The sequence below is a fragment of the Mesocricetus auratus genome, unplaced genomic scaffold (assembly GCF_017639785.1).
Source record: "Mesocricetus auratus isolate SY011 unplaced genomic scaffold, BCM_Maur_2.0 Super-Scaffold_100007, whole genome shotgun sequence".
NCBI lineage: Eukaryota > Metazoa > Chordata > Mammalia > Rodentia > Cricetidae > Mesocricetus > Mesocricetus auratus.
The window spans coordinates 49,383,277-49,403,644 of record NW_024429191.1 but is presented as its reverse complement, the minus strand read 5'-3'; the positions used below and the strand labels follow the sequence as shown (position 1 = coordinate 49,403,644).

Genomic DNA, 20,368 nt, shown 5'->3' with positions numbered 1-20,368 from the left:
CAAACACTCCAAGACTAAGAACTAGAAGGCTGCTGTGTGAAACAGAAGCCAGTCTACACACACACACACACACACACACACACACACACACACACACCCGCTCAGCTTGGGGCAACTGCTGTCTCCACCTTACAGTTAAGTGATGGTCCCCCCAGGGAAGGAGATATTTAAGTGCTGACAATGAGACTAATTAATGCATTAGATGCCAATTAGTACCTGGAACTGCTGTGTGTAGGAGGGGGATTTCTTGGATATTAGTGTTTTATTGTATGTGTGTGCATGTTCATATATCTGTTCTGAGGTACACTGGGTGTGTGTGTGTGTGTGTGTGTGTGTGTGTGTGTGTGTGTGTGTGTGCGCTTGTACCCTGGCCTGTGTGTGAAGGTCAGAGGACAACTTTTAGGAATCTGTTCTCTCCTTCCACCATGTGGGTCGTGGGGCTCAAACTCAAGTCATCAGGGTTGACAGTAAGCACTTTCTTGTGCTGAACTATTTGGCTGGCCGTGGGGTCACTTCTTGAGAGAATTAGAGGGTCACACTCATAGGGGATGGGACAGCAATCTAATGTCCTCACATCACATCATTACCCACCCCCACGTATTAGCCTTACTAAATCCTCCACTTCTCTGAGTTTCTTCAGCTTCTGTGGCTACCATGTTCAACATTTTCTAATTGCGAAATACCTCAGACATAGGAAAAGTTATGAATATATATGTACACACACACACACACACAGAGTTTGGCTCTGATCTTCCTTCAGGAATTAGGTGAATGAACTCGGGAAGCTGTTGCTAAGAAGCACAGAGATTTGGACAGAAGAAATAAACAGGAATTGAGGCAGAGAGAAGGTGAGGATGAGTGTCCTGTGCAGGCAGGGAGAGCCTATAGCAACACTCCTCTCTGCCAAGAAGAGGCATGGGCCTTTTCTACACTTTTATTTATGAAATGCTTGATGAACTGGTACAAAGTTAGTGTCTGTCAGGAGGCTGGTGGAGGCAGCTACGGTGTCTCCCCACCACCGTTGGCAGGGGCTGTATGGAGTCAAAAGTGACCCTATCTTGGCAGCAATGGGCTGGGAAAGGCCCTGGGGCACATAGGGGGTTCAAGGGCAGAAGGAAGAGTGAGATGAGGAGGACCCAGGGCGGAGCCCCTTTTCCTGGAATAAAAGGCTTGACCTCAGGCCTTCCTTCTAGTAAGAGTTAGGCTTCTGTGAGCAGTGGTTTGAACTAGGTGGTGAGAGGGCAGACCTCTCCAGAACTCTCTCCTGCCTCCCCAGGCCAGGCTTGGGAGTGCTCCCTTGGGTTACTTCTCAAAGTAAAGGTCCTCTGTGATTCTTTAGTACTCCTCAGAGATGCCCTCCCTAAGGATCAAAGAATGCTGCCCTCGGACCTCAGGGTTTGGGGCAAGGATCAGGCACAGTGGAGCCTGGCGGCTATGGCTGCTGCCAGGCTGAAGCCTCAGCTATGTCCACACTTCTAAAGGTATCATGCCTTCCTTGCTCCCCAGAGGGGGCAGCAAGGACTCATCCTCCAGAAACTTGAGGGGGAAGTGAACTAAGTGGCCCTGGATGTGGGCCAGTTCAGATTGGGCCAAAGAAGGGCTGACCGTGGCCAAGGGCTCCACTGCCACATACTCCCGGAGAGTCCGAAGGGAACGAGTGGCGTTGGAGGGCAGGCAGCGGAAGATCTAGGGTAGAAGGGAGGACATAGGAGCCAATTAAGATTAGGGAGATTAACCCAGGTGGTGGTCACACCTTTAATCCCAGCATAAGGGAAACAGAGGCAGGCAGATCTCTGTGAGTTCGAGGTCATCCTGGTCTACAGAGTGGAGTTCCAGGACAGCCGAAAGTGTTACACAGAGAAACCCTGTCTCGGAGGAGGCGGGGATGACCAGGGAGATTAGAGTCCCCAGAGTCTGAGCTGCCTGGGCTGGACCCCTTGTTCCCTATACTACCTCCCAGTACCCCTGGCCTACGGAATCCTAATAGGAAACGCTCCCCAGACCCTCATCTCCCTTCTGGACAGGATAACCCACCAATTCCTCAGGCCAGACCCCCCTCAGCCTCTACCTGCTCATAGATGTTTGCATTGTTCTCAGCTATTTCTTGCCACAGCTGGAAGAAGTCATCACAGACAGGGTCTCGGAGATCCAGGTCTGGCCGAGTATTTGCCCCAAGAATCACACTATGGAAGAACGGTACCAATGGCCAAATTGAACTCCTTAAAGAACCCTAACCCCTGGTACTTCTAAGCAGATGTGACAAATGGTAACAGTGTCGGTGAAGCTAGTGGGGCTTTGATTTATCTTCCTTTGATGTTTAAAAAAAAAACAACTACTTGGGCTGGAGAGATGGCTCATCAGTTAAGAGCACTGGCTACCCTTCCAGAGGTCCTGAGTTCAATTCCCAGCAACCACGTGATGGCTCACAATCATCTATAATGAGATCTGATGCTCTTCTCTTCTGGCATGTAGGCTGTATGTGTAGACAGCACCATATACATAAAATAAATAAATCTTTATTTAAACTACTTTAGCTGGGCATGGTGACTTGTGCCTATAATCAATACCAGCACTTGGAAGGCAGTGGCGGGGGATCAAGAGTTCAAGGTCAGCCTATGCTACATAGCAACTTCCTGTATGTATATGTTCCTAATAGGCTGCTACCTTAACAGGATGAGTCTGGTAAATCTGGTACCAGCTCCAGGAAGCCAACATATCTAGCTCAAAAGGCAGCCCCTCCCACTGCCCCCAATCCACCTGCGCACTCCCGGACTCCTACCTGAAACAGTGCTTCCGCAAACTCAAGGCAAACCTGCCTGCCTGGTACTCCACCCCGTCCATGAGGGATGGCTCCATTTCTGTATCCTCAATCAGTATAGCTAGCTCACTGTCCCGTTTTCCCAGCAAGCTCCTGTCGTTGATGTTCGCAGAACCTGGGATGAGTTTCAGGGCACACTGTGTCTATTTGGGCCCAGGAGGGCCTCCCCAACACCTCATCACCTTTACCAGAGCACTAGCCTGAAGCCCCCCAGTCACTGTGAGCTTCAGCTGCAGATTGCATCACCCTCTGACCCTCCAGCCTCTCCTGACAGGACCAGGTGCAGCACTGACCAATGATGACTCTCCTGTCATCTGCAATGAGCATCTTGCTGTGGATATAGATGAGCTCCGAAACCGGGTGCCCGCCCAGCTCTCCATGTGTACGAAGCCCACAGATGGATATGTAATCCCGCCACGCTGTCCCCACTGTACACGAGAGATACGGAGGGGCAGTGAAGTGAGAGGTGTCTGCTGTGAGTGGACGGGACTTCATCCCACCTCTCGCTCCCAGCAGTGACAAGCCACCTGCAGTCTGAAGAGCATGCAGGAACAACAGTTTACTTCCCTGGTTCCCAGGACCCCAGCTACCCAAGCTGCCTCCCTGCCAGGGGTCCAGGGCTTGAGGCCCCAGCACTCACTGGCTGCTTTGAGACGATGTAAGATTGAATATTCCCCACGACACAGGGTCCTGAGAGAAAAGAAAGGGTGCGGGAGGCAGAGGCTGGAGGAGGAGGAAGGGAAGGCCTCCAGAGTCCCTGCAGGGAGCCGTCAGGACAGGGTGGAGAGGATGCCAGTACGAAGGGGCAGTGAAGAGCAAATCTGGCTGTGGGGAAGGGGCTACCTGTAAGTGAAGTGCAGAATGGCCTGGATGGAGTTGCCACCCCCTGTGGAGATGTCACCCTCAAAGCCAGGGAGCAAAGGCAAAAGCACGTAGACTCGGAAACACTGCCCCTGTCTGGGAGATAACAGCCAGAGGTGTGATGGTGCCCAAACGAATCCAACCCCTCCGCCTGGGCTTCCGCAATGCCCCCATCGCCACCTTACTTGTGGGCCTGCAGTACTCTGTCCACAATCTCATCGCCCACCTTGTTCAGAACGGTACGCCCATCTGAGCAGCTAATGAAGAACTGATTCTGGGGCAGGGATCAAAAGAGAGACATCAGCGTCCCAGCCCTGACCTCTGGCCCCAGTCCTGCATTTGCTTCACACCCAGCCAGGCCCTCATCCTTCCCATTCCCTCCCTCCACGTAGCCTCAGTCAGACCTCAATGTACAGAAAGTGCTGGCTCTCTCTAATGGTATGTAGGTAGGCATTGAGGATGGAGTTCTCCAAGGTCCCTGCTGACCACCGGTCCACAGACCTTAAGACCTATGGGATGGTGAAGAGAATGTGGCTTTTAAGCCGGAGAAAGGAGAAACTGGCTATATTGGGGGCAGGGTTCAGGGAAAGAAGATGAGCCAAGGGCTAATGGGGGGTGGCTGGCTGATCGGGAATGTCACCTGCACAGTGGTGCACTGCCCGCCTGGGATTGTGAAAGGGAGATGGTTTGCAGTGCTGGTGGACTTGGGCAGCAGGTAGGGGTACACGGGTATCTTGTACTTGGCCTTGGTGGTCTGCCATGAAGGAACAGCAGAGTCAGCAGAAGGTGGTAAGCTGAACCTGGCTTTTCCCTCCCTCCCTCCAGTAACCCTGGAGAGAGTCAGCACCTTCGTGAAGTTCCAGCGCTGGATGAAGTGCCGGGCAAGGTCCCGAGCAGCTGCACCATGTACGACCACTCCAACATCCCTCCACGGCATCCTGGGTGTGGTCTCCCTGTCAATAAAATCTGGAAGTCCCAGGAGAGTTAAGGTAGAAGTTAGGGCTTGTGTGTTGGGGATATTTGGAACAGGAGTGTGCTGGCTTGTCAACTTGACTCAAGCTAGAGTCATCAGAAAGGAGGGAACCTCAATTGAGAAAATGCCTCTGTAAGACTAGGCAAGCTTGTAGGGCATTTTCCTATTAGTGATTGATGTGGGAGGGCCCAGCCCATTGTGGGTAGGACCACCCCTGGGCTGGTGGTCCTGGGTTCTATAAGGAAGCAGGCTGAGCAAGCCAGCAAGCAAGCCAGTAAGAAGCACCCCTCTTGGACTCCTGCCTCCAAGTTGCTGCCATGCTTGAGTTCCTGTCCTGACTTCCTTTGATGATGAACAATGATGTGGAAGTGTAAGCCAAATAAACCCTCTCCTCCCCAGCTTGCTTTTTGTCATGGTGTTTTGTAGCAGCAGTAGTGACCCTGACTAAGACAAGGAGGAAGAGGAAGAGATATTGAGGAGGAACCTTCCAGAGGGAAGGCCGAACTGTTTGTGACTCATTTCATCTCATGCGTAGTCCCAGGTCTGTCAGCTCCTGGAGGCCTCTCGGGAGGGAGCCTCACCTTCAAAAGGCCGGTCCAGCTGCACCCAGTCCTTGGTGATGAGATTGCTGTAGTCCTTTCCCAGCCAGAAGAATCGGTTACACGACAGGTCTGGGGTGGCCGCAGGGTCTGCACCTGGTGTGGGAGCCTGTGGGAGGGTTACACCACGTCCAGGCAAAGGTGAGGTTACGGAAACAGGCCTAAGAGAAGACTGTGCACTACTCCAGAGAGTCTGGCCCCCATCCTCCCCCTCAATTGCAGCTAGAGTCAGTAAAACTGGAGGAAAAGAGTGCGTTTTACACGTGTGTGTGTGTGTGTGTGTGTGTGTGTGTGTGTGTGTGTGTGTGTCCATCCCTGTCCCAGGCTGAACTCCTCCTGCCTGAGTTTCCTCAAGGCTGGAATTACAAATGTGGACCACACGACAATATTTTGAAATCCATTCCTTGACAGACATAGTGGCACATGCCTATAATCTCAGCAATCTGGAAGCTGAGACAAGATGACAGATTTTGGATAGCTTGAGCTATATAGTTAGGCCCTGTCTCAGAAACAGTAGCATAGCTTCCTGGAGTCTCTGAATGGCTGAGGAACTCTGCAGGTCAGCAGTGCTGGGAAGGGTGTAAAAGAGTACCTGGGTTTGGGGGGGCTCAGGATGGCCTTGGGGCAATTACCTGTGAATCTGCAGATTCAGAAGGGTCCCCAAGGTCAGTCAGTCGGTATTGCACATCATCCCAGCGGCCATAGGCAAGGTCCAGCCCCCCTAAGAAAGCCACTACTTGGTCTATCACCAGGAGCTTCTCATGATGGGCCCACAAAGTCACAAAGTCTGGGTGGCGCATCACCTAGAGCAGTGTGGAGGAGTACACGGGAGGGGTTTAGGTGAGAGGACAGGGCAGGAAAAGATGGAGGATGGGACTTTTTAGGGAGAGGAAGGGTTGAGAGGATGGGAAGTGACCCGAACATCACCTTTATGTTGGGGTGCAGCAGCATCAGCACCCTCTTGCTATAGCCACTGTTGATGCCTAAGGCCAGTTCCACTTCCTTAAACAGCAGTATGGATACACGGACACCTTCTTCCTGGTGGTAAGTGGGGAAATCAAACCCTAGTGCCTCTCCTCTAGTGGCCCCTATCCATGCTCGGGATTCCTGTGTGTCCCTCCACCCTTCCTGGATGCTCTCCCACGTGCACCTGTCATGGAGCTTACAGCAAACAGCTCACCCACTCATCTGTCCACCCATCTTTCATAATCTAGCCAGCCATCTTCCCAATTATTTGCTCTTCTTCATAACTCCTGTCTGTCGTTCTTGCCAATCACCTCCACCTTCCCAAGTCATATCCTTCCATCCATCTCCCTGTTGTTTCCCCCCCTCTTTGGAGACACAGACTTTAGTCTAGGATGGTATACTACTCATTATACAGCAAACCTTCAACTCCTAACCCTGCTGTCTCCCATCTCCCAAGTGCTGGGATTACAGGTGGGTGCCTCCACACCCATTTTCTTTTCTACCACCTATCCATTCACCTTCCATCACCCATGGACCCTTTCTCTTTTCGACATCCACATCAACATTCACAAATGCCAGGTGCGATGGCAGACACTTTTAATCCCAGCGCTGAGGAGGCAGAGGCAGGCAGATCTCTGAGTTTGCCAGCCTGGTCTATATAGAGAGTTCAAGGCCAGCCAGGACTGTATTGTGAGACCCTGCTTTAAAACCAAAGCACTCAGCCAGGCATTGGCGGCGCACGCCTTTAATCCCAGCACTCGGGAGGCAGAGGCAGGTGGATCTCTGTGAGTTTGAGACTAGCCTGGTATACAGGCAAGTTCCAGGACAGCCTCCAAAACAATACAGAGAAACGAGAGACCCTGTCTCAGAAAACAAAAAACAAACAAACAAAAAAACCCAAACAAACAACCCCCCAAAACTCCAAAGCACTCACAAATGTTTGATGTATGACAGGTGCCATGATTTTGTTCTGGAACTTGTGATGTTGCTCAACAAAAAGACACAGACATCTACACCCCCGAGTATCACACAAAAGGTCTGAGTATTGGGAACCTAGTCTATGCTAGTACCCGGAAGAGGAAACCAGGAGGTGACTGCTGACAAACACTGAGACAAGGAAGGGACAATTCCTGGTGCTGAAGCCCCAGATTCCCAACCTTCTCCTTGGAAGACTCCTGCTGAAGTCCTAATTAACTCCCCCCCCAGCCAACCACTCCTCACCGCCTTCCTCTTGAGCATAATGTCCAGTCTCCAGTCGTCTGAGTGGGCTGGACGCTTCAGGTAAACCTCAGGGCTCAACCTACAAGTCAGGGCAGTGGGTAAGGAGCAAGCTAAGCTCAAGACAGCCCCTACCCTCCGGCCCATGTGCTGCTCTGCCCCCACCCTCCATACTTCCCCTTCTCCCGTGCACGTGGCCTCACTCACCACCAGTCGGTGATGAAAATCTCCTCCCGAGCTCGCAGGATGGCATCTGCCACAGCAGCAAAGTAACCTGCCCCATTCACAAACCTGGGGGGAGGCCAAGCCAAGGAGGTCAGGGGAATCAGAAGCCAGAAAGTTCTGGAGAGTGAAGACCGGAGGATAGTCATGGGTCAGAGGTGACAGTAGGGTCAAAGATCAGGAATGATCAGAGAGGTTAGAGTGCATCAAATACATCAAGTGGTATTAATCAGTGTGATGTGCCAGTGTGAGCAAATGAAAATGACCAAACACAACAAGTTAAAGAAACTCACCAAAGATGGCAAGGATGAATACATCACACAATTAGCAGCTCCAGCAAGACAGTAAGAAGCAAATGGGAAGCACAGAAGCCAGCTGAAGAGTGAGCCAAGAGTAAGAACTGACGGTTCACAGCAGGTATAAGACAGTCATAGGGTAAGACCTGAGTTCACTAACGCAGGAGAAATTAGGGCAGGGTGTGGCACACGGGCCTGTAATCCCAGGCTGAGGCCAGAGGGTTACTTACTGAAAGTTTGAAACAAGCTTGGGCCACATAGTAAGACTCTGTCTCAAAAATACCAAAAGAACTGGGCATGGCAGCACATGACTTTAATTGTAGCACTTGGGAGGCAGAAGCAGGAAAGAAAGTCATCTGTAACACAGTAGCAGCATATGAAGAAGCCAACATTCTCACAGACTGGCTATTGACTTTTTTCCTGGTATTTTGAGACAAGGTCTCACTGTAGTCCTCAAGTTTTGACCCTACTGCCCTGGCCTCTGAGTGCTGGGATTACAGGCTTACACCACCATTCCCAGTTGACTATTTAGAAGATGAGTCTACAGTAACAGTCACAATGTTAAAAGCACATACTAGTTTTTGTTGTTGTTGTTGTTGTTTTATTTTTCCTGAACTGCTTAGGGACCGAACTCAGTACTCTGTACATGCCCCATGCCAGGGGTCTACTGTTGAGCTACATCCAGCCAACATAAACCTCAAATAATTTTCAAATCATACTCTTTAATGCCATTAAAAACATATAATGACTTTTTTTGTTTTTGTTTTGTTTTTTGACAGGACCTGACTCTGCAGCCTGATAGTCTAAAACCACCTAAGTAGACCAGGCTAAACTTGAACTCGCAGAGATACACCTGTCTCTGCCTCCCTAGTGCTGAGATTAAAGGTGTACATCACCATACCTAGCCTGTATCATTTTTTTGTTGTTGTTGCTGTGAGCCTAGTCTCTAACAGCTGAGCCATATCTCAAGACCTGTATCATTTTTTAAAAAAAAGATTTATCTATTCACTATGCGTAGTGTTCTTTCTGAATGCATGCCTGCTTGCCAGAAGAGGGCACCAGACCTCACCATAGATGTCTGTGAGCCAACATCATGTGGTTGCTGGGAATCCAAACTCAGGATCTCTGGAAGAGCAACCAGTGCGCTCAACCCCTTGAGTCACCTCACCAGCCCTTAGCCTGTACCTTTAAAAAAAATTTATTACGCCGGGCGGTGGTGGCGCATGCCTTTAATCCCAGCACTCAGGAGGCAGAGGCAGGCGGATCTCTGTGAGTTCGAGGCCAGGCTGGACCAATAGCCTCCAAAACAATACAGAGAAACCCTGTCTCGTAAAAAAAGTATTACATTGATTTATTTGGGGGGGGGGAATACATGTTTCACAGCACAACTGTGAAGGCCTAGACAATTTCAGGAGGTCAGTAGTCTTACACTGTGTGGATCCCAAGGATCAAATTCAGGTCATCAAGCTTGGCAAAGTGCCTTTACCTGCTGAGCCATTTCACCAGCCAGTAACTGTATTTCCAGGAATACATATTCTAAATATTTAGGTAAAGATTATGTTTGGGGGGACATTGTGTTTTCGAGACAGGGTTTCTCAGTGGCTTTGGAGCCTGTTCTGGAACTAGTTCTTGTAGACCAGGCTGGTCTCAAACTCACAGAGATCCACCTGTCTCTGCCTCCCAAGTGCTGGGATTAAAGGCAGGCGCCACCAACGCCCAGCTAGGGGGAACATTATCTTAAAGACAGGGAAAAAAACCCTAAATGTCCAATCTTTTTAAAAAAGATTTTATTTAATTTTATGTGCATTGGTGTTTTGTCTGCATTCATGTCTGTGTGAAGGTGTCGGATCCCCTTGAACAGGAGTTAGGCAGTTGTGAGCTGCCATGTGAGTGCTGGGAATGGAACCCAGGTCCTCTGGAAGAGCAGCCAGTGCTCTTAACCACTGAGCCATCTCTCTAATCCCTAAATGTCCAGTCTTTAAATGGCAGAATAATAAGCACAAAATAAGAGTTGACAATCCCATTTACATTAAAGTAAAAGGTAACGTGTACATGTGTACAAGGATATGTAGATGATGAGAGAGGATACAAAACTGTTGCCAAGGTTATTTCTGGAAAGAGAAATGCAACCAATTGGAGTGGGGGGGGGGACTACAAAACAATGTGGGTGAGGTAAAGAGTGGTAATTACAATTGTTCTGTGTGTCCGTTTTTATTTTAAGACAGGGTCTTGCCCTAGCTGCTCTAGTACTCTGTGAAGTCCACTTTGTCCTCAAACTTGTGTCAATCCTCCTGTTGTCTCTCAAGTGCTGGGGTTACAGGTGTACATCACCGCATCTAGCTTGGATTTTTGTACTGATATGTTACTGTGCTGCTCAACTTTTTTTCTAAGTGCTGGGCACCAAGTTCAGGGTCTCCCTGGTGATAGGCAAATAGTCTACCACTGAGCTACACCCTTTCATTTGACTTCTCCATCTAGGAGGGTGGTAAAGGGCAGTCTTGATTCCAATGGCTTGCATGCAAATCCCAGATCCACTGTTCACAAGTTGTATGACCCTAGGTAAGTTACCCAGCATGTCCTTGCCTCCATTCACTCATGTATAAAACCAAGATAACTGTACTTGCGTAGTTAAGAGTTCAGAGGATCCATAAGGTTAATATGTGAACATTCCTGGCACACAGTAAGCTCCACAGAAATAGTGGCTATTATTAATGTATTAAAAATAAATCAGGACTGGAGAAATGGTTCACTGGCTAAGAGCACTGGCTGTTCTTCCAGAAGACCTGGGTTCAGTTCCCAGTACCCACATGGCAGCTAGCAAGTTTTTTTGTTTGTTTGGTTTTTGGTTTTGTTTTTTTTTTTTCAAGACAGGGTTTCTCTGTGTAGTCTTGGTTATCCTGGAACTTGCTCTGTAGACCAGGCTGCCCTCAAACTCACAGAGATCCTCCTGCCTCTGCATGTGATTAAAGGCATACACCATCACTACCATCCAGTTTGCAACAATGTTTAACTCCAGTTGTGGGGCAATACAATGTCCTCTTCTGGCCCCATGGATATCAGGTACCCATGTGATACACAGACATTCACCCAAAACACATAAAACAAAAATAAACAAATAAGTCTCAGCTATATGTGGCAGCATACACCTATAATCCCAGTGCTCAGGAGGCTGAAGCAGGATTTGCAAGTTCCAGGCCATTTTGTACCACGATGTCAGACCTGGTCTTAAACAGATAGGTCAGGTCTAGTGGTGTACACCTAAACCCCCTCCCCCATGAGGCAGAAGCAGGAGGATCACCACAAGTTCAAGCCTAGCTCGATCTACACTTTAACTTAAAGTTCTGCTGGGGCTACAACACAGTGAGACTCTGCCCACGCCACACACATAAAATAAATGCACAGCCAGACACGGTGGCACATGCCTTCAATCCCAGCACGGGGGTCAGGCAGCCAAGGTTATCGTTGACTACACAGTAATCCTGGACTACATGAGCTCCAGTCTCAAAAAAACCAAGGATGAATGAATAAATAATAAACCGGCAGGGCTACTGGTACAGGCCTATCACTGCTGCTACTCAAGGAAACGGAGGCAAGAAACGGAGGCAAGAAGGAGCAAATGTTGGAGGCCAGCATGAACTACATGAAACACTATCTTTAAAGGGGGTAAACAAGAAAAACAGTTTAAAAAGAGCTGGGAGGGCTGGAGAAATGATTCAGTCAGTAAAATGCTCCCTTCATAAGTTTGAGGGCCTGAGTTCAGATCCCCAGTACCCACAGAGAAAGCCAGTGTGGCCAGGCATGGTGGCACACACCTCTAATCCTACCACTCATGAACCAGAACCAGGAGAACCTCTGTTTCAGGCCAACCTGGTCTACACAGTGAGTTCCCAGCTAGCAAGCATTACAAAGACAAACAAAACGAGGCCAGCACAGGTCTATTATGCCAGCACTGAGGAGGCAGACACAGGCAGACCCCTAGAACTTGCCTGCAAGCCACTACAGTTAAATTAGTAAGGTCTAGGTTCAGTAAGACTCTATCTCAAAAAAAAAAAAAAAAAAAAAAAAAAAAAGAAGTGAACTGGAGCTGGAGAGATAGTTAAGAGAGCACACGGCGCCGGGCATTGGTGGCGCACGCCTTTAATCCCAGCACTCGGGAGGCAGAGGCAGGCGGATCTCTGTGAGTTCGAGGCCAGCCTGGTCTGCAGAGCAAGATCCAGGACAGCCTCCAAAGCCACAGAGAAACCTTGTCTCGAAAAACCAAAAAAAAAAAAAAAAAAAAAAAAAAAAAAAGAGAGCACACTGCTCTTGCAGAGGACCCAGATTTGGTTCCCAGCACCCATCCACATGGCAGCTCACAAACACCTGTAACTACAGTTCCAAGGGATCTGACACCTCTCCTTTTGGCACTACTGGGCACCAAGCACACACACGGTGTGCATACATGCAGATAAAACATTCATACATGGCCAGGTGGTGGTGGCGCACGCCTTTAATCCCAGCACTTGGGAGGCAGAGGCAGGTGGATCTCTATGAGTTCGAGGTCAGCCTGGTCTGCAGAGCAAGATCCAGGACAGCCTCCAAAGCCACAGAGAAAAACAACAACAAAACAACAACAAAAAAATCATACACATAAAAATAAACAAATAAAGCTGAGCAGTGGTGGTGCACGCCTTTAACCCCAGCACTCAAGAGGCAAGCAGATCTCTGTGAGTTTGAGACCAGCCTGGTCTATAAGAGCTAGCTCCAGGACAGTCTCCAAAGCTGCAGAGAAACCCTATCTCGAAAAACCACACACACATACACACACACACACACACACACACACACACACACACACACACACACAACTAAATAAATCAAATAGATAAGTAAATAAAAATGAAAGTGAGGAGAAACAGAGAAATCTCAGTTGTCCTCTTGCCTTTTTTTAAGGTTTTTTTTTTTTTTTTTTGGTTTTTCGAGACAGGGTTTCTCTGTGGCTTTGGAGCCTGTCCTGGAACTCACTCTGTAGACCAGGCTGGCCTTGAACTCACAGAGATCCACCTGCCTCTGCCTCCCGAGTGCTGGGATTAAAGGCGTGCACCACCAACGCCCAGCAAGGTTTTTTTTTAATATTTTATTTATTTATTGTGCATACAGCCTTCTGCCTGCAGGCCAGCAGAGGGTACCAGATTTCATTCAAGATGGTTGTGAGCCACCATGTGGTTGCCAGGAATTGAACTCAGGACCTCTGGAAGAACAGTCAGTGCTCTTAACCACTGAACCATCTCTCCAGCCCCCCTCCTCTGGCTTTTATGTGCACACATACACATGTTCATGCACACCCACACACACTAACATGTACACACCTACCATTCACACACAAGAAAGAAAGGAAGGAAGGAAGGAAGGAAGGAAGGAAGGAAGGAAGGAAGGAAGGAAGGAAGAGGCAAAGGGATGCTGGACTCAATGTAAGGGGTTTGCTGTGCCAGCACGATGACCTGAGTTAAGATCCTTAGCACAAAATAAGAAAGCCAAGCAGGCCGGGCATTGGTGGCGCACGCCTTTAATCCCAGCACTCGGGAGGCAGAGGCAGGCGGATCTCTGTGAGTTCGAGGCCATCCTGGTCTACAAAGCGAGTTCCAGGACAGCCTCCAAAACAATACAGAGAAACCCTGCCTCGAAAAACCAAAAAAAAAAAAAAAAAAAAAAAGAAAGCCAAGCAGAGCAGTGCACATGTCTATAAATCCAGTGTTGGGGCAGGGTCAGAGACTGGCAGATCTTAGGGCTTTGCTGCCCAGCCAATCCAGTCAAATCAGTAAGCTTCAGGTTCAACGAGAGGCACTGTCTCAAAAATTACAGTGAAGGTGCTGGAGACATGGTGCAATGGTTAAGGCCCAAGTTCGATTCCCAGGACCCACATGGTAGCTCACAGTCATCCATAACTTCAGGGGATCCAATGCCTTTTCCTGGCCTCCAGGGCATTGCATGCATGTGGTACCCAGCACACGAGACACCCACGCACAAAATAATAAAATAAAAATTTAGCCCGGCGGTGGTGGCGCACGCCTTTAATCCCAGCACTCGGGAGGCAGAGGCAGGCAGATCTCTGTGAGTTCGAGACCAGCCTGGACTACCAAACGAGTTCCAGGACAGCCTCCAAAGCCACAGAGAAACCCTGTCTCGAAAAACCAAAAAAAAAAAAAAAAATTTAAAAAGTGGAGAGTGCCAGTGGAGAAGTCTGGAGACAACGTTCAGAATGGTACCTCGCAAGGGGGAGGAAAAGAAAGAAGAACAGGGCATCAGTCTTGGGCCTCAAGTAGCCCAGGGAGAGAACGTATTTGGTGTCTGCCACATTTTTGCATCCTTCAACAACACCTTTGTCCGTGTTACCGATCTTTCTGGCGAGGAAACCATCTGCCGGGTGACCGCTGGAACAAAGGTTAAGGCTGAGAGAGATGAGTCATCTCCATATGCAGCCATGTAGGCTGCCCAGGATGTTGGCCAGAGGTGCAAAGAGCTGGGCATTGCTGCCCTGCATATCTGACTCTGAGCCATGGGAGGAAGCAGGACCAAGACCCCTGGACCTGGAGCCCAGTCAGCCCTCAGAGCTCTTGCTCATTCAGGGATGAAGATTGGGCAGATTGAGAATGTCACCCCCCATCCCCTCTGACGGCACCCAAAGGAAGGGTGGTCATTGTGGTCGCCGTCTGTGAACAGGACTTCTCAAATTAGTTTCTGTTAGTAAATTGCATTATATAAGAAAAAAAAAACCAGTGGAGAGTGATAAAGGAAGACATCAAAGGTCAGTCTCTGATTTACACACAAACACACACACACACCCCTAGACAAGCACACACACAAAGGCATAAACACATAGCTTTAGCTTAGTGGCAGAATGGTTGCCTAGCACAGGTGATACCCTAGGTTTAATCCCAATACTGCAAAAGTAAGGCAATAAATAAAGGCAAAAACCAAACAAACCCCCTCAGCACCACCTCGAGGAAGAAGATCATTTCCTGTTCACTTTTGCCTATGTAAAAGCTAAACCTCCCGGCTCAGCATGCCAGACTCTGAGGGGTCTGGAGCTACGGACTCACAGGCTCTTCACTGAGGGCACCTCCCCTCTCTCCAGCTGTAATAAGTCCCCCTGTTCAACAAAACATTCAGCTTCTGTGCCCTCTGCCTGAACTGCGCTTCTCCACTGTACCTTACTAAAGGAACCTCAGGGCTATGCTTTCTGGAAGCCTGTCCTGACATCCTCCCTGGACAGGTGCTCAACCTCTGTGCACCTTCCCCTATATCTACCGCCCGCCCGGGTGGTGAGTTCACATTGTTTTATAATTAGATCATCTCCTTCCCTAACCCAGAGAAGCCTGTGTCTGACTGCCAGTACTGGATGGAGCACATAGCAAGCGCTTACGATTCAAATGCTTAAGTCTTGAAGGGATAGAACAAATCAGAAACACTTGGGGAGCTCCCTGTGGTTAAAATGCTCGTGAGAATCAGGGAGGTAAGAGGCCAGAGAGATGAGAGGTACAAAAGTGGGGTCATGAGGTCAGAGGAGACAAACGAGGCTCATGAACTCAGAGAGTACCAAAGAAGGCAAGAAAGCCACACAGAAGCTCAGAAAGGAGGGAGATCAGGGTCTCACCACCGGGCCAAGGTGCCGGGCCGGGGCGGGGCGTAGCTGTCATGCCGATGTAGCTGTAGGAAATCTCTGCCTGGCCCCTGTGCCAGCTCCATGATCTCCTGGCCCCACCACCGTGCCTGCCGGTAGCTACCACATTTGAGAATCAGGGACCTGGACAGAAAAGAGAAGGTGTACCACTAATCCCTCTCCTTCAGCCTACAGTCTTGCCCAGAGAGCCCCCCTTTTGTCTGTTACCTTCTCTCTCTTTTTTTTTTTTTTTTTTTTGGTTTTTTCGAGACAGGGTTTCTCTGTGGCTTTGGAGGCTGTCCTGGCACTAGCTCTTGTAGACCAGGCTGGTCTCGAACTCACAGAGATCCGCCTGCCTCTGCCTCCCGAGTGCTGGGATTAAAGGCGTGCGCCACCACCGCCCGGCTTTGTTACCTTCTCTTAATTGCCCCATTAGCCCCTAAGCTGGAGTCCACAGACAGTGCAGATATCTGCTTTATTCATAGTTGGGTTTCCAGTGACCAGTACTGTATCGGGCACTCATTCAACAATAACATTGTTGAATGAACAAACAGAGTTTAACTTCCTTCCCTCCTCTCCCTCCCTTCCTCCCTTCCTCTTCCCTCTCTCTTCTTTTTAAGGCAGAGTTCCATTATAGAGCTCAGGTTCTACAGAGACAGTCTTCCTGGCACAGCCCCCTAAAGGCTGGGATTACAGGTATGCACTACCATGCCCGGCTCCTTTTCTTTTTTATGTTTTTAGTGTGCATGTGCACATGTGTACAGGTGTGAATGAAGAATCCAGAAGAGGATATCAGCCTCACTGGAGATGGAGTTACCGGTGGGCATAAGCTCCAGTTATGGGTGGGCATAAGCTCCAGTTAGTTATGGGTGGGCATAAGCTCCAGTTATGGGTGGGCATAAGCTCCAGTTATGGGTGGGCATAAGCTCCAGTTAGTTATGGGTGGGCATAAGCTCCAGTTAGTTATGGGTGGGCATAAGCTCCAGTTATGGGTGGGCATAAGCTCCAGTTAGTTATGGGTGGGCATAAGCTCCAGTTATGGGTGGGCATAAGCCACCCTATGTGGGTGCAAGGAACGGAACTCGGAGCCTCTGCAAGAGCACTATTCACTCCTCTTTCTCCAGCCTCCACCCCTCCCCATTTATTCCAAGCCCCTGCCCGATAGGCCCTTACTCTAGGAGTATCCTAAATATATGGATAGACTAACTAGCTCCCTGATTCAAAACTCTGGCTGGACCAGAGCATGGAGGACTGAAGAGGCTTCCTCTTCCCCATGGTGTCTCTGGCTCAACTCCCCTCAGGGTCACAGAAGGCTCTCACACCAGGGAGGCCTTACCTGTGGGAGGTGTCGATCCTCACCCCATACCGCGTCTCTGTGCTCCTCTTCCCCACCTGCACCTCAAAGCCAGGGTCGAAAAGCTGAACAAATGAGATGGTGCCAGTCTCCAGGCGCATGTACAACAGGAACGAGTCCTTCACCACCAGCCACCTGGAGGGGAGGGGCTCTGATACCACCCAGGTCCTCCAGACCTCCCTCTTCAGCTGCCCACAGATCCCTGCTCAGCGCCAGCCCTCACCTCTTGGACCATCGATAACAAACTTGGTCTCGGCCACAGCAGGTGAAGCCAGGAACTCGATGCCCACCTGAGCGCTTCCGGATCACCCCTTCCCTACGGGGACAATCGGGAAGGTTGAGGACTCTGGGCACTCGTACTACATGTTTTTTAAACAGGTAGATGGGGAGTGATGCCTGCAGAAGGCTGGGCAGGGGATTCCCACACTCACAGTCCTTTGGAGCCGAGGTCTGGGATAAAGGAAAGTTGACTGACTTCTAGAAATTCTGTCTGTGGAGGAAGAAATAAGCTCAGGGGGAGACTTGGCTTTCAGCCCCTTGGCCTTACTTATTCTTCCTCTTTGTCCTCATCTACTTAAAAAACCCGAGGCATCCTAGGACATGATGGCACAGGCTTTTACTCCCAACACTTGGGGAGGCAAAGGCAGGTAGATCTCTGTCCATTCAAATCTAGCCTGGTCTACATTAGTTATTTCCAGTAAGACCCTGTCCAGAGAGAGACAGAGAGAGACAGAGAGAGAGAGAGAGAGAGAGAGAGAGAGAGAGAGAGAGAGAGAGGAGAGAGAGAGCATGAGAGAGAAAAGAGAGATACACCCAGGCATCTAGACACTGAACCTTACCATGGCATGATAATTTCGATAGAAAGACATAGTCAGGAGGCGGTTGAGGTAATTTTCCAGGTATTTCTGAATGGGGGTGGGAAAGAAACATATGTAGCCAGAGACTTGCACATATCACAACACCTTGCTACAGGACCTGGTGTTAAGTCATACCTGCTTGCTGGCTGTGTGTCTGGTGGAGCCCTCAGAACCTCCTCGAGGTAGGGAGGGAATGTCCTCATTGGCTGCCTCTCGGGCTGGAGAACTGGCCACAGCAAAGCTAAACAGGCGATGAGAAAAGGCTCAGAGAAGAGCAGGCAGGCTAGATGCCTGCAACACTGGAGACAGGACTTTGGAGTGGGAGAAAGACTGGCAGAAGAAAGGGTCTCTATCCTGGAATGGAGACAAGTGGGGTGGGGTGTTGCCAAGGACATTTTGGGCATCCAGCCCGGCTGTAATATTGGCACAGTACCATGGACAAAGAGAACCAAGCAGGGAAAGTTTCCTGGGAACCAGGGTCCAGCACAGAGCTGGGAGAAGGAAACTGGTTGGGAAGAAAAGGTTACCATAGGTTGGGGTTGAGACAAGCAGACAGGAGTGAAGGCTGCCATGGGGTGAGGAATATCTATCTGCCTTTTACAGAAAGCACTCTCGTCCCACTCACCGAGCCAAAGGGAGCAGACTCATCAAGACTTTGTGTCTCTGGAGGTCCCGATGCAGCTCCTGAAAGTGACGGAATTTCTTCTTGGTTGTCCAGGTAAAGTCACCATGAGTCAGGCGGACAGAATATAGAGTACAGGTTCCCACCTGGGGGCCATAAGAATCTGAAAGTCATGTATTCCGGGTCTTCCGGCCCAAGCCAACCCTCCAGTTTGGGCAGGCCTCCCGCTCCCACCCTCCCTGGTACCAGCCCAAACACCTTGGATCCACTGGTGTATCTTTCAGTGCCCACCACCTGGGCTGTAACCGGGACACCAGGGGCAAACACCAAGGGGTGCACTTTCAGTGGCTGAAGGTCGTAGATGGCCAGAAAGGGGTGCATTCGATCAGCTGGGAGAGAAAAAAAAGTCCAAGGGTGTAGATCTCAGGAGACCCCAGATTCCTATCCTCCCTTCTGTGGGGGCCATCTCCTTGTACCTGGATCCTCTCCTTCCCTCAGCGTGTCAACCTCATCTGGCTCCATGTGCAACTGGCTGGAGTCCAGGTAGTCCCCATACGGAAAGAGGTTCTCCTGGGTTGCAGTCATCCTAGGATATGAGGAAGCCTCAGGAAGGGACTCGCCCATACAGAAACACCCTTCCCTATCTTAACGCACCCGGTCCTCACCCATCTCATTCAACTGACTCCCAACTTCTGTAGTTGCAGACCGACGCCCCTCTAGCCTCCACTCTCTGCAACCCCCAGCCCCGCCTCTCATTCCGTATTCAGGGTCCAAGAAGCACCTAGCCAAGCTGGGATGACTTCGAACTGGGGCGAGGTATGTCCAAGGGAGGAATCCCGGTGACAGCTGGGCTCAAAGACAGGCCAGACCGGCTGGAAGCGAGGGTCCCGGCGGGAATGAGGAAGTTACGACGCGTTCCCCGCCCAGGAGAGAAATCCCGAAATCTGGGTGTGCGGTTGAGTCAGAAGGCCGGAGCAGCTCCAGCCGGACCCCGTCCCCGATCTCAGCCGCGCCAGGTCTCCGGCCCCTCACCCTGGCTGCGGGCGCCCGCACTCGCGCGGGTTCGCAAGCACCGGGAGCAGAACTCAGCGGAGAGCCCACACCCCAGAAGCCCGGGGCGGGACCGGGGCTTAGGGCCTGCCCTAGGGGGCGGGACGGTCCCCCCCCCACCTCCGCGGGTGGCGCGTCAGCCGCGTCCCGCCCCCGCCGCCTTCTGCCCGCCCTGCGCTATAGACGCCCCGGCCCGGCCCGCCCACTCCCAGGGCCGCCCCCTCCCCAGGGCCGTCCTCTCCCGCTGGATGCCCTCGGGGTACCGGGCTGGAAAGTCCAGCACCCCAGAGTGTGCGATCCACCCCGCTCACATTCTTCTACTGCGCGCGCGCGGGCCTTGGGTTGTCTGGTCTCCAGCGCTGCCTGAATCAGGGCGGAACTGGTCTCGGTGGCGAGGACCTGCTGGTGTCCCCTAGCTGAGCCCTGTACAGATAATATTTGTTGATGGGAGATAAGATATTAAAAAGCCAGAAGGATGGTGACTACAAGTTCGTTGCAGTATGAGAAATCTGCAACGTGATTTCTCACAGTTGCAGATTTCAGAGGTGCAGTAACAGAACAGAACCTGCTCGCCTGTAAGTTCCAGTCTAGAAAAAACTTTTTCAGATCCTAAAGGTCGTCCTCCATTCATCCTTCCTTCCTTCTTTCCTTCCCTCCCTCCCTCCCTCCCTTCCTTCTTTTCTTCTAAATTAAGAAGTTGAATTGTTATAGTTTTCGTCCACTGGAAATGAAGGTCCCATAAACATTTATGTACCAGTCATTTCTCTTCGGTAAATAACCAGAACGGAAGTACTGGGTCATATAAATGCATGTTTAACTTACAGTAGACCGTCAAGACCTGGGCTTGGCAGTTTGTAGCCCAGCAGCAAAGAGAATGTAGCGAGAGGATTGTA

At 50.3% G+C, this 20,368-nt stretch overlaps 1 protein-coding gene and 1 pseudogene across 1 annotated transcript; one reads left to right on the top strand and one right to left on the bottom strand.

The window, feature by feature from the left end:
• Window positions 1-920: 920 nt before the first annotated feature.
• Pld2 (phospholipase D2) lies at window positions 921-19,349 on the bottom strand. The gene is made up of 25 exons (XM_005067488.4): window positions 19,207-19,349; window positions 18,902-19,011; window positions 18,684-18,814; window positions 18,429-18,571; window positions 17,939-18,044; window positions 17,786-17,851; window positions 17,378-17,436; window positions 17,170-17,262; window positions 16,929-17,081; window positions 15,587-15,736; window positions 7,643-7,726; window positions 7,439-7,517; window positions 6,179-6,289; window positions 5,884-6,054; window positions 5,234-5,360; window positions 4,527-4,645; window positions 4,320-4,433; window positions 4,084-4,188; window positions 3,865-3,953; window positions 3,662-3,775; window positions 3,459-3,508; window positions 3,112-3,246; window positions 2,780-2,933; window positions 2,069-2,183; window positions 921-1,686 (listed from the first exon to the last, which is right to left on the bottom strand). The coding sequence occupies exons 2-25, from the start codon at window positions 19,008-19,010 to the stop codon at window positions 1,462-1,464; spliced, it is 2,802 nt and encodes a 933-aa protein (XP_005067545.1). The 5' UTR covers window position 19,011; window positions 19,207-19,349; the 3' UTR covers window positions 921-1,461.
• Window positions 14,108-14,648, top strand: LOC121141390 (annotated as a pseudogene).
• Window positions 19,350-20,368: the final 1,019 nt, after the last annotated feature.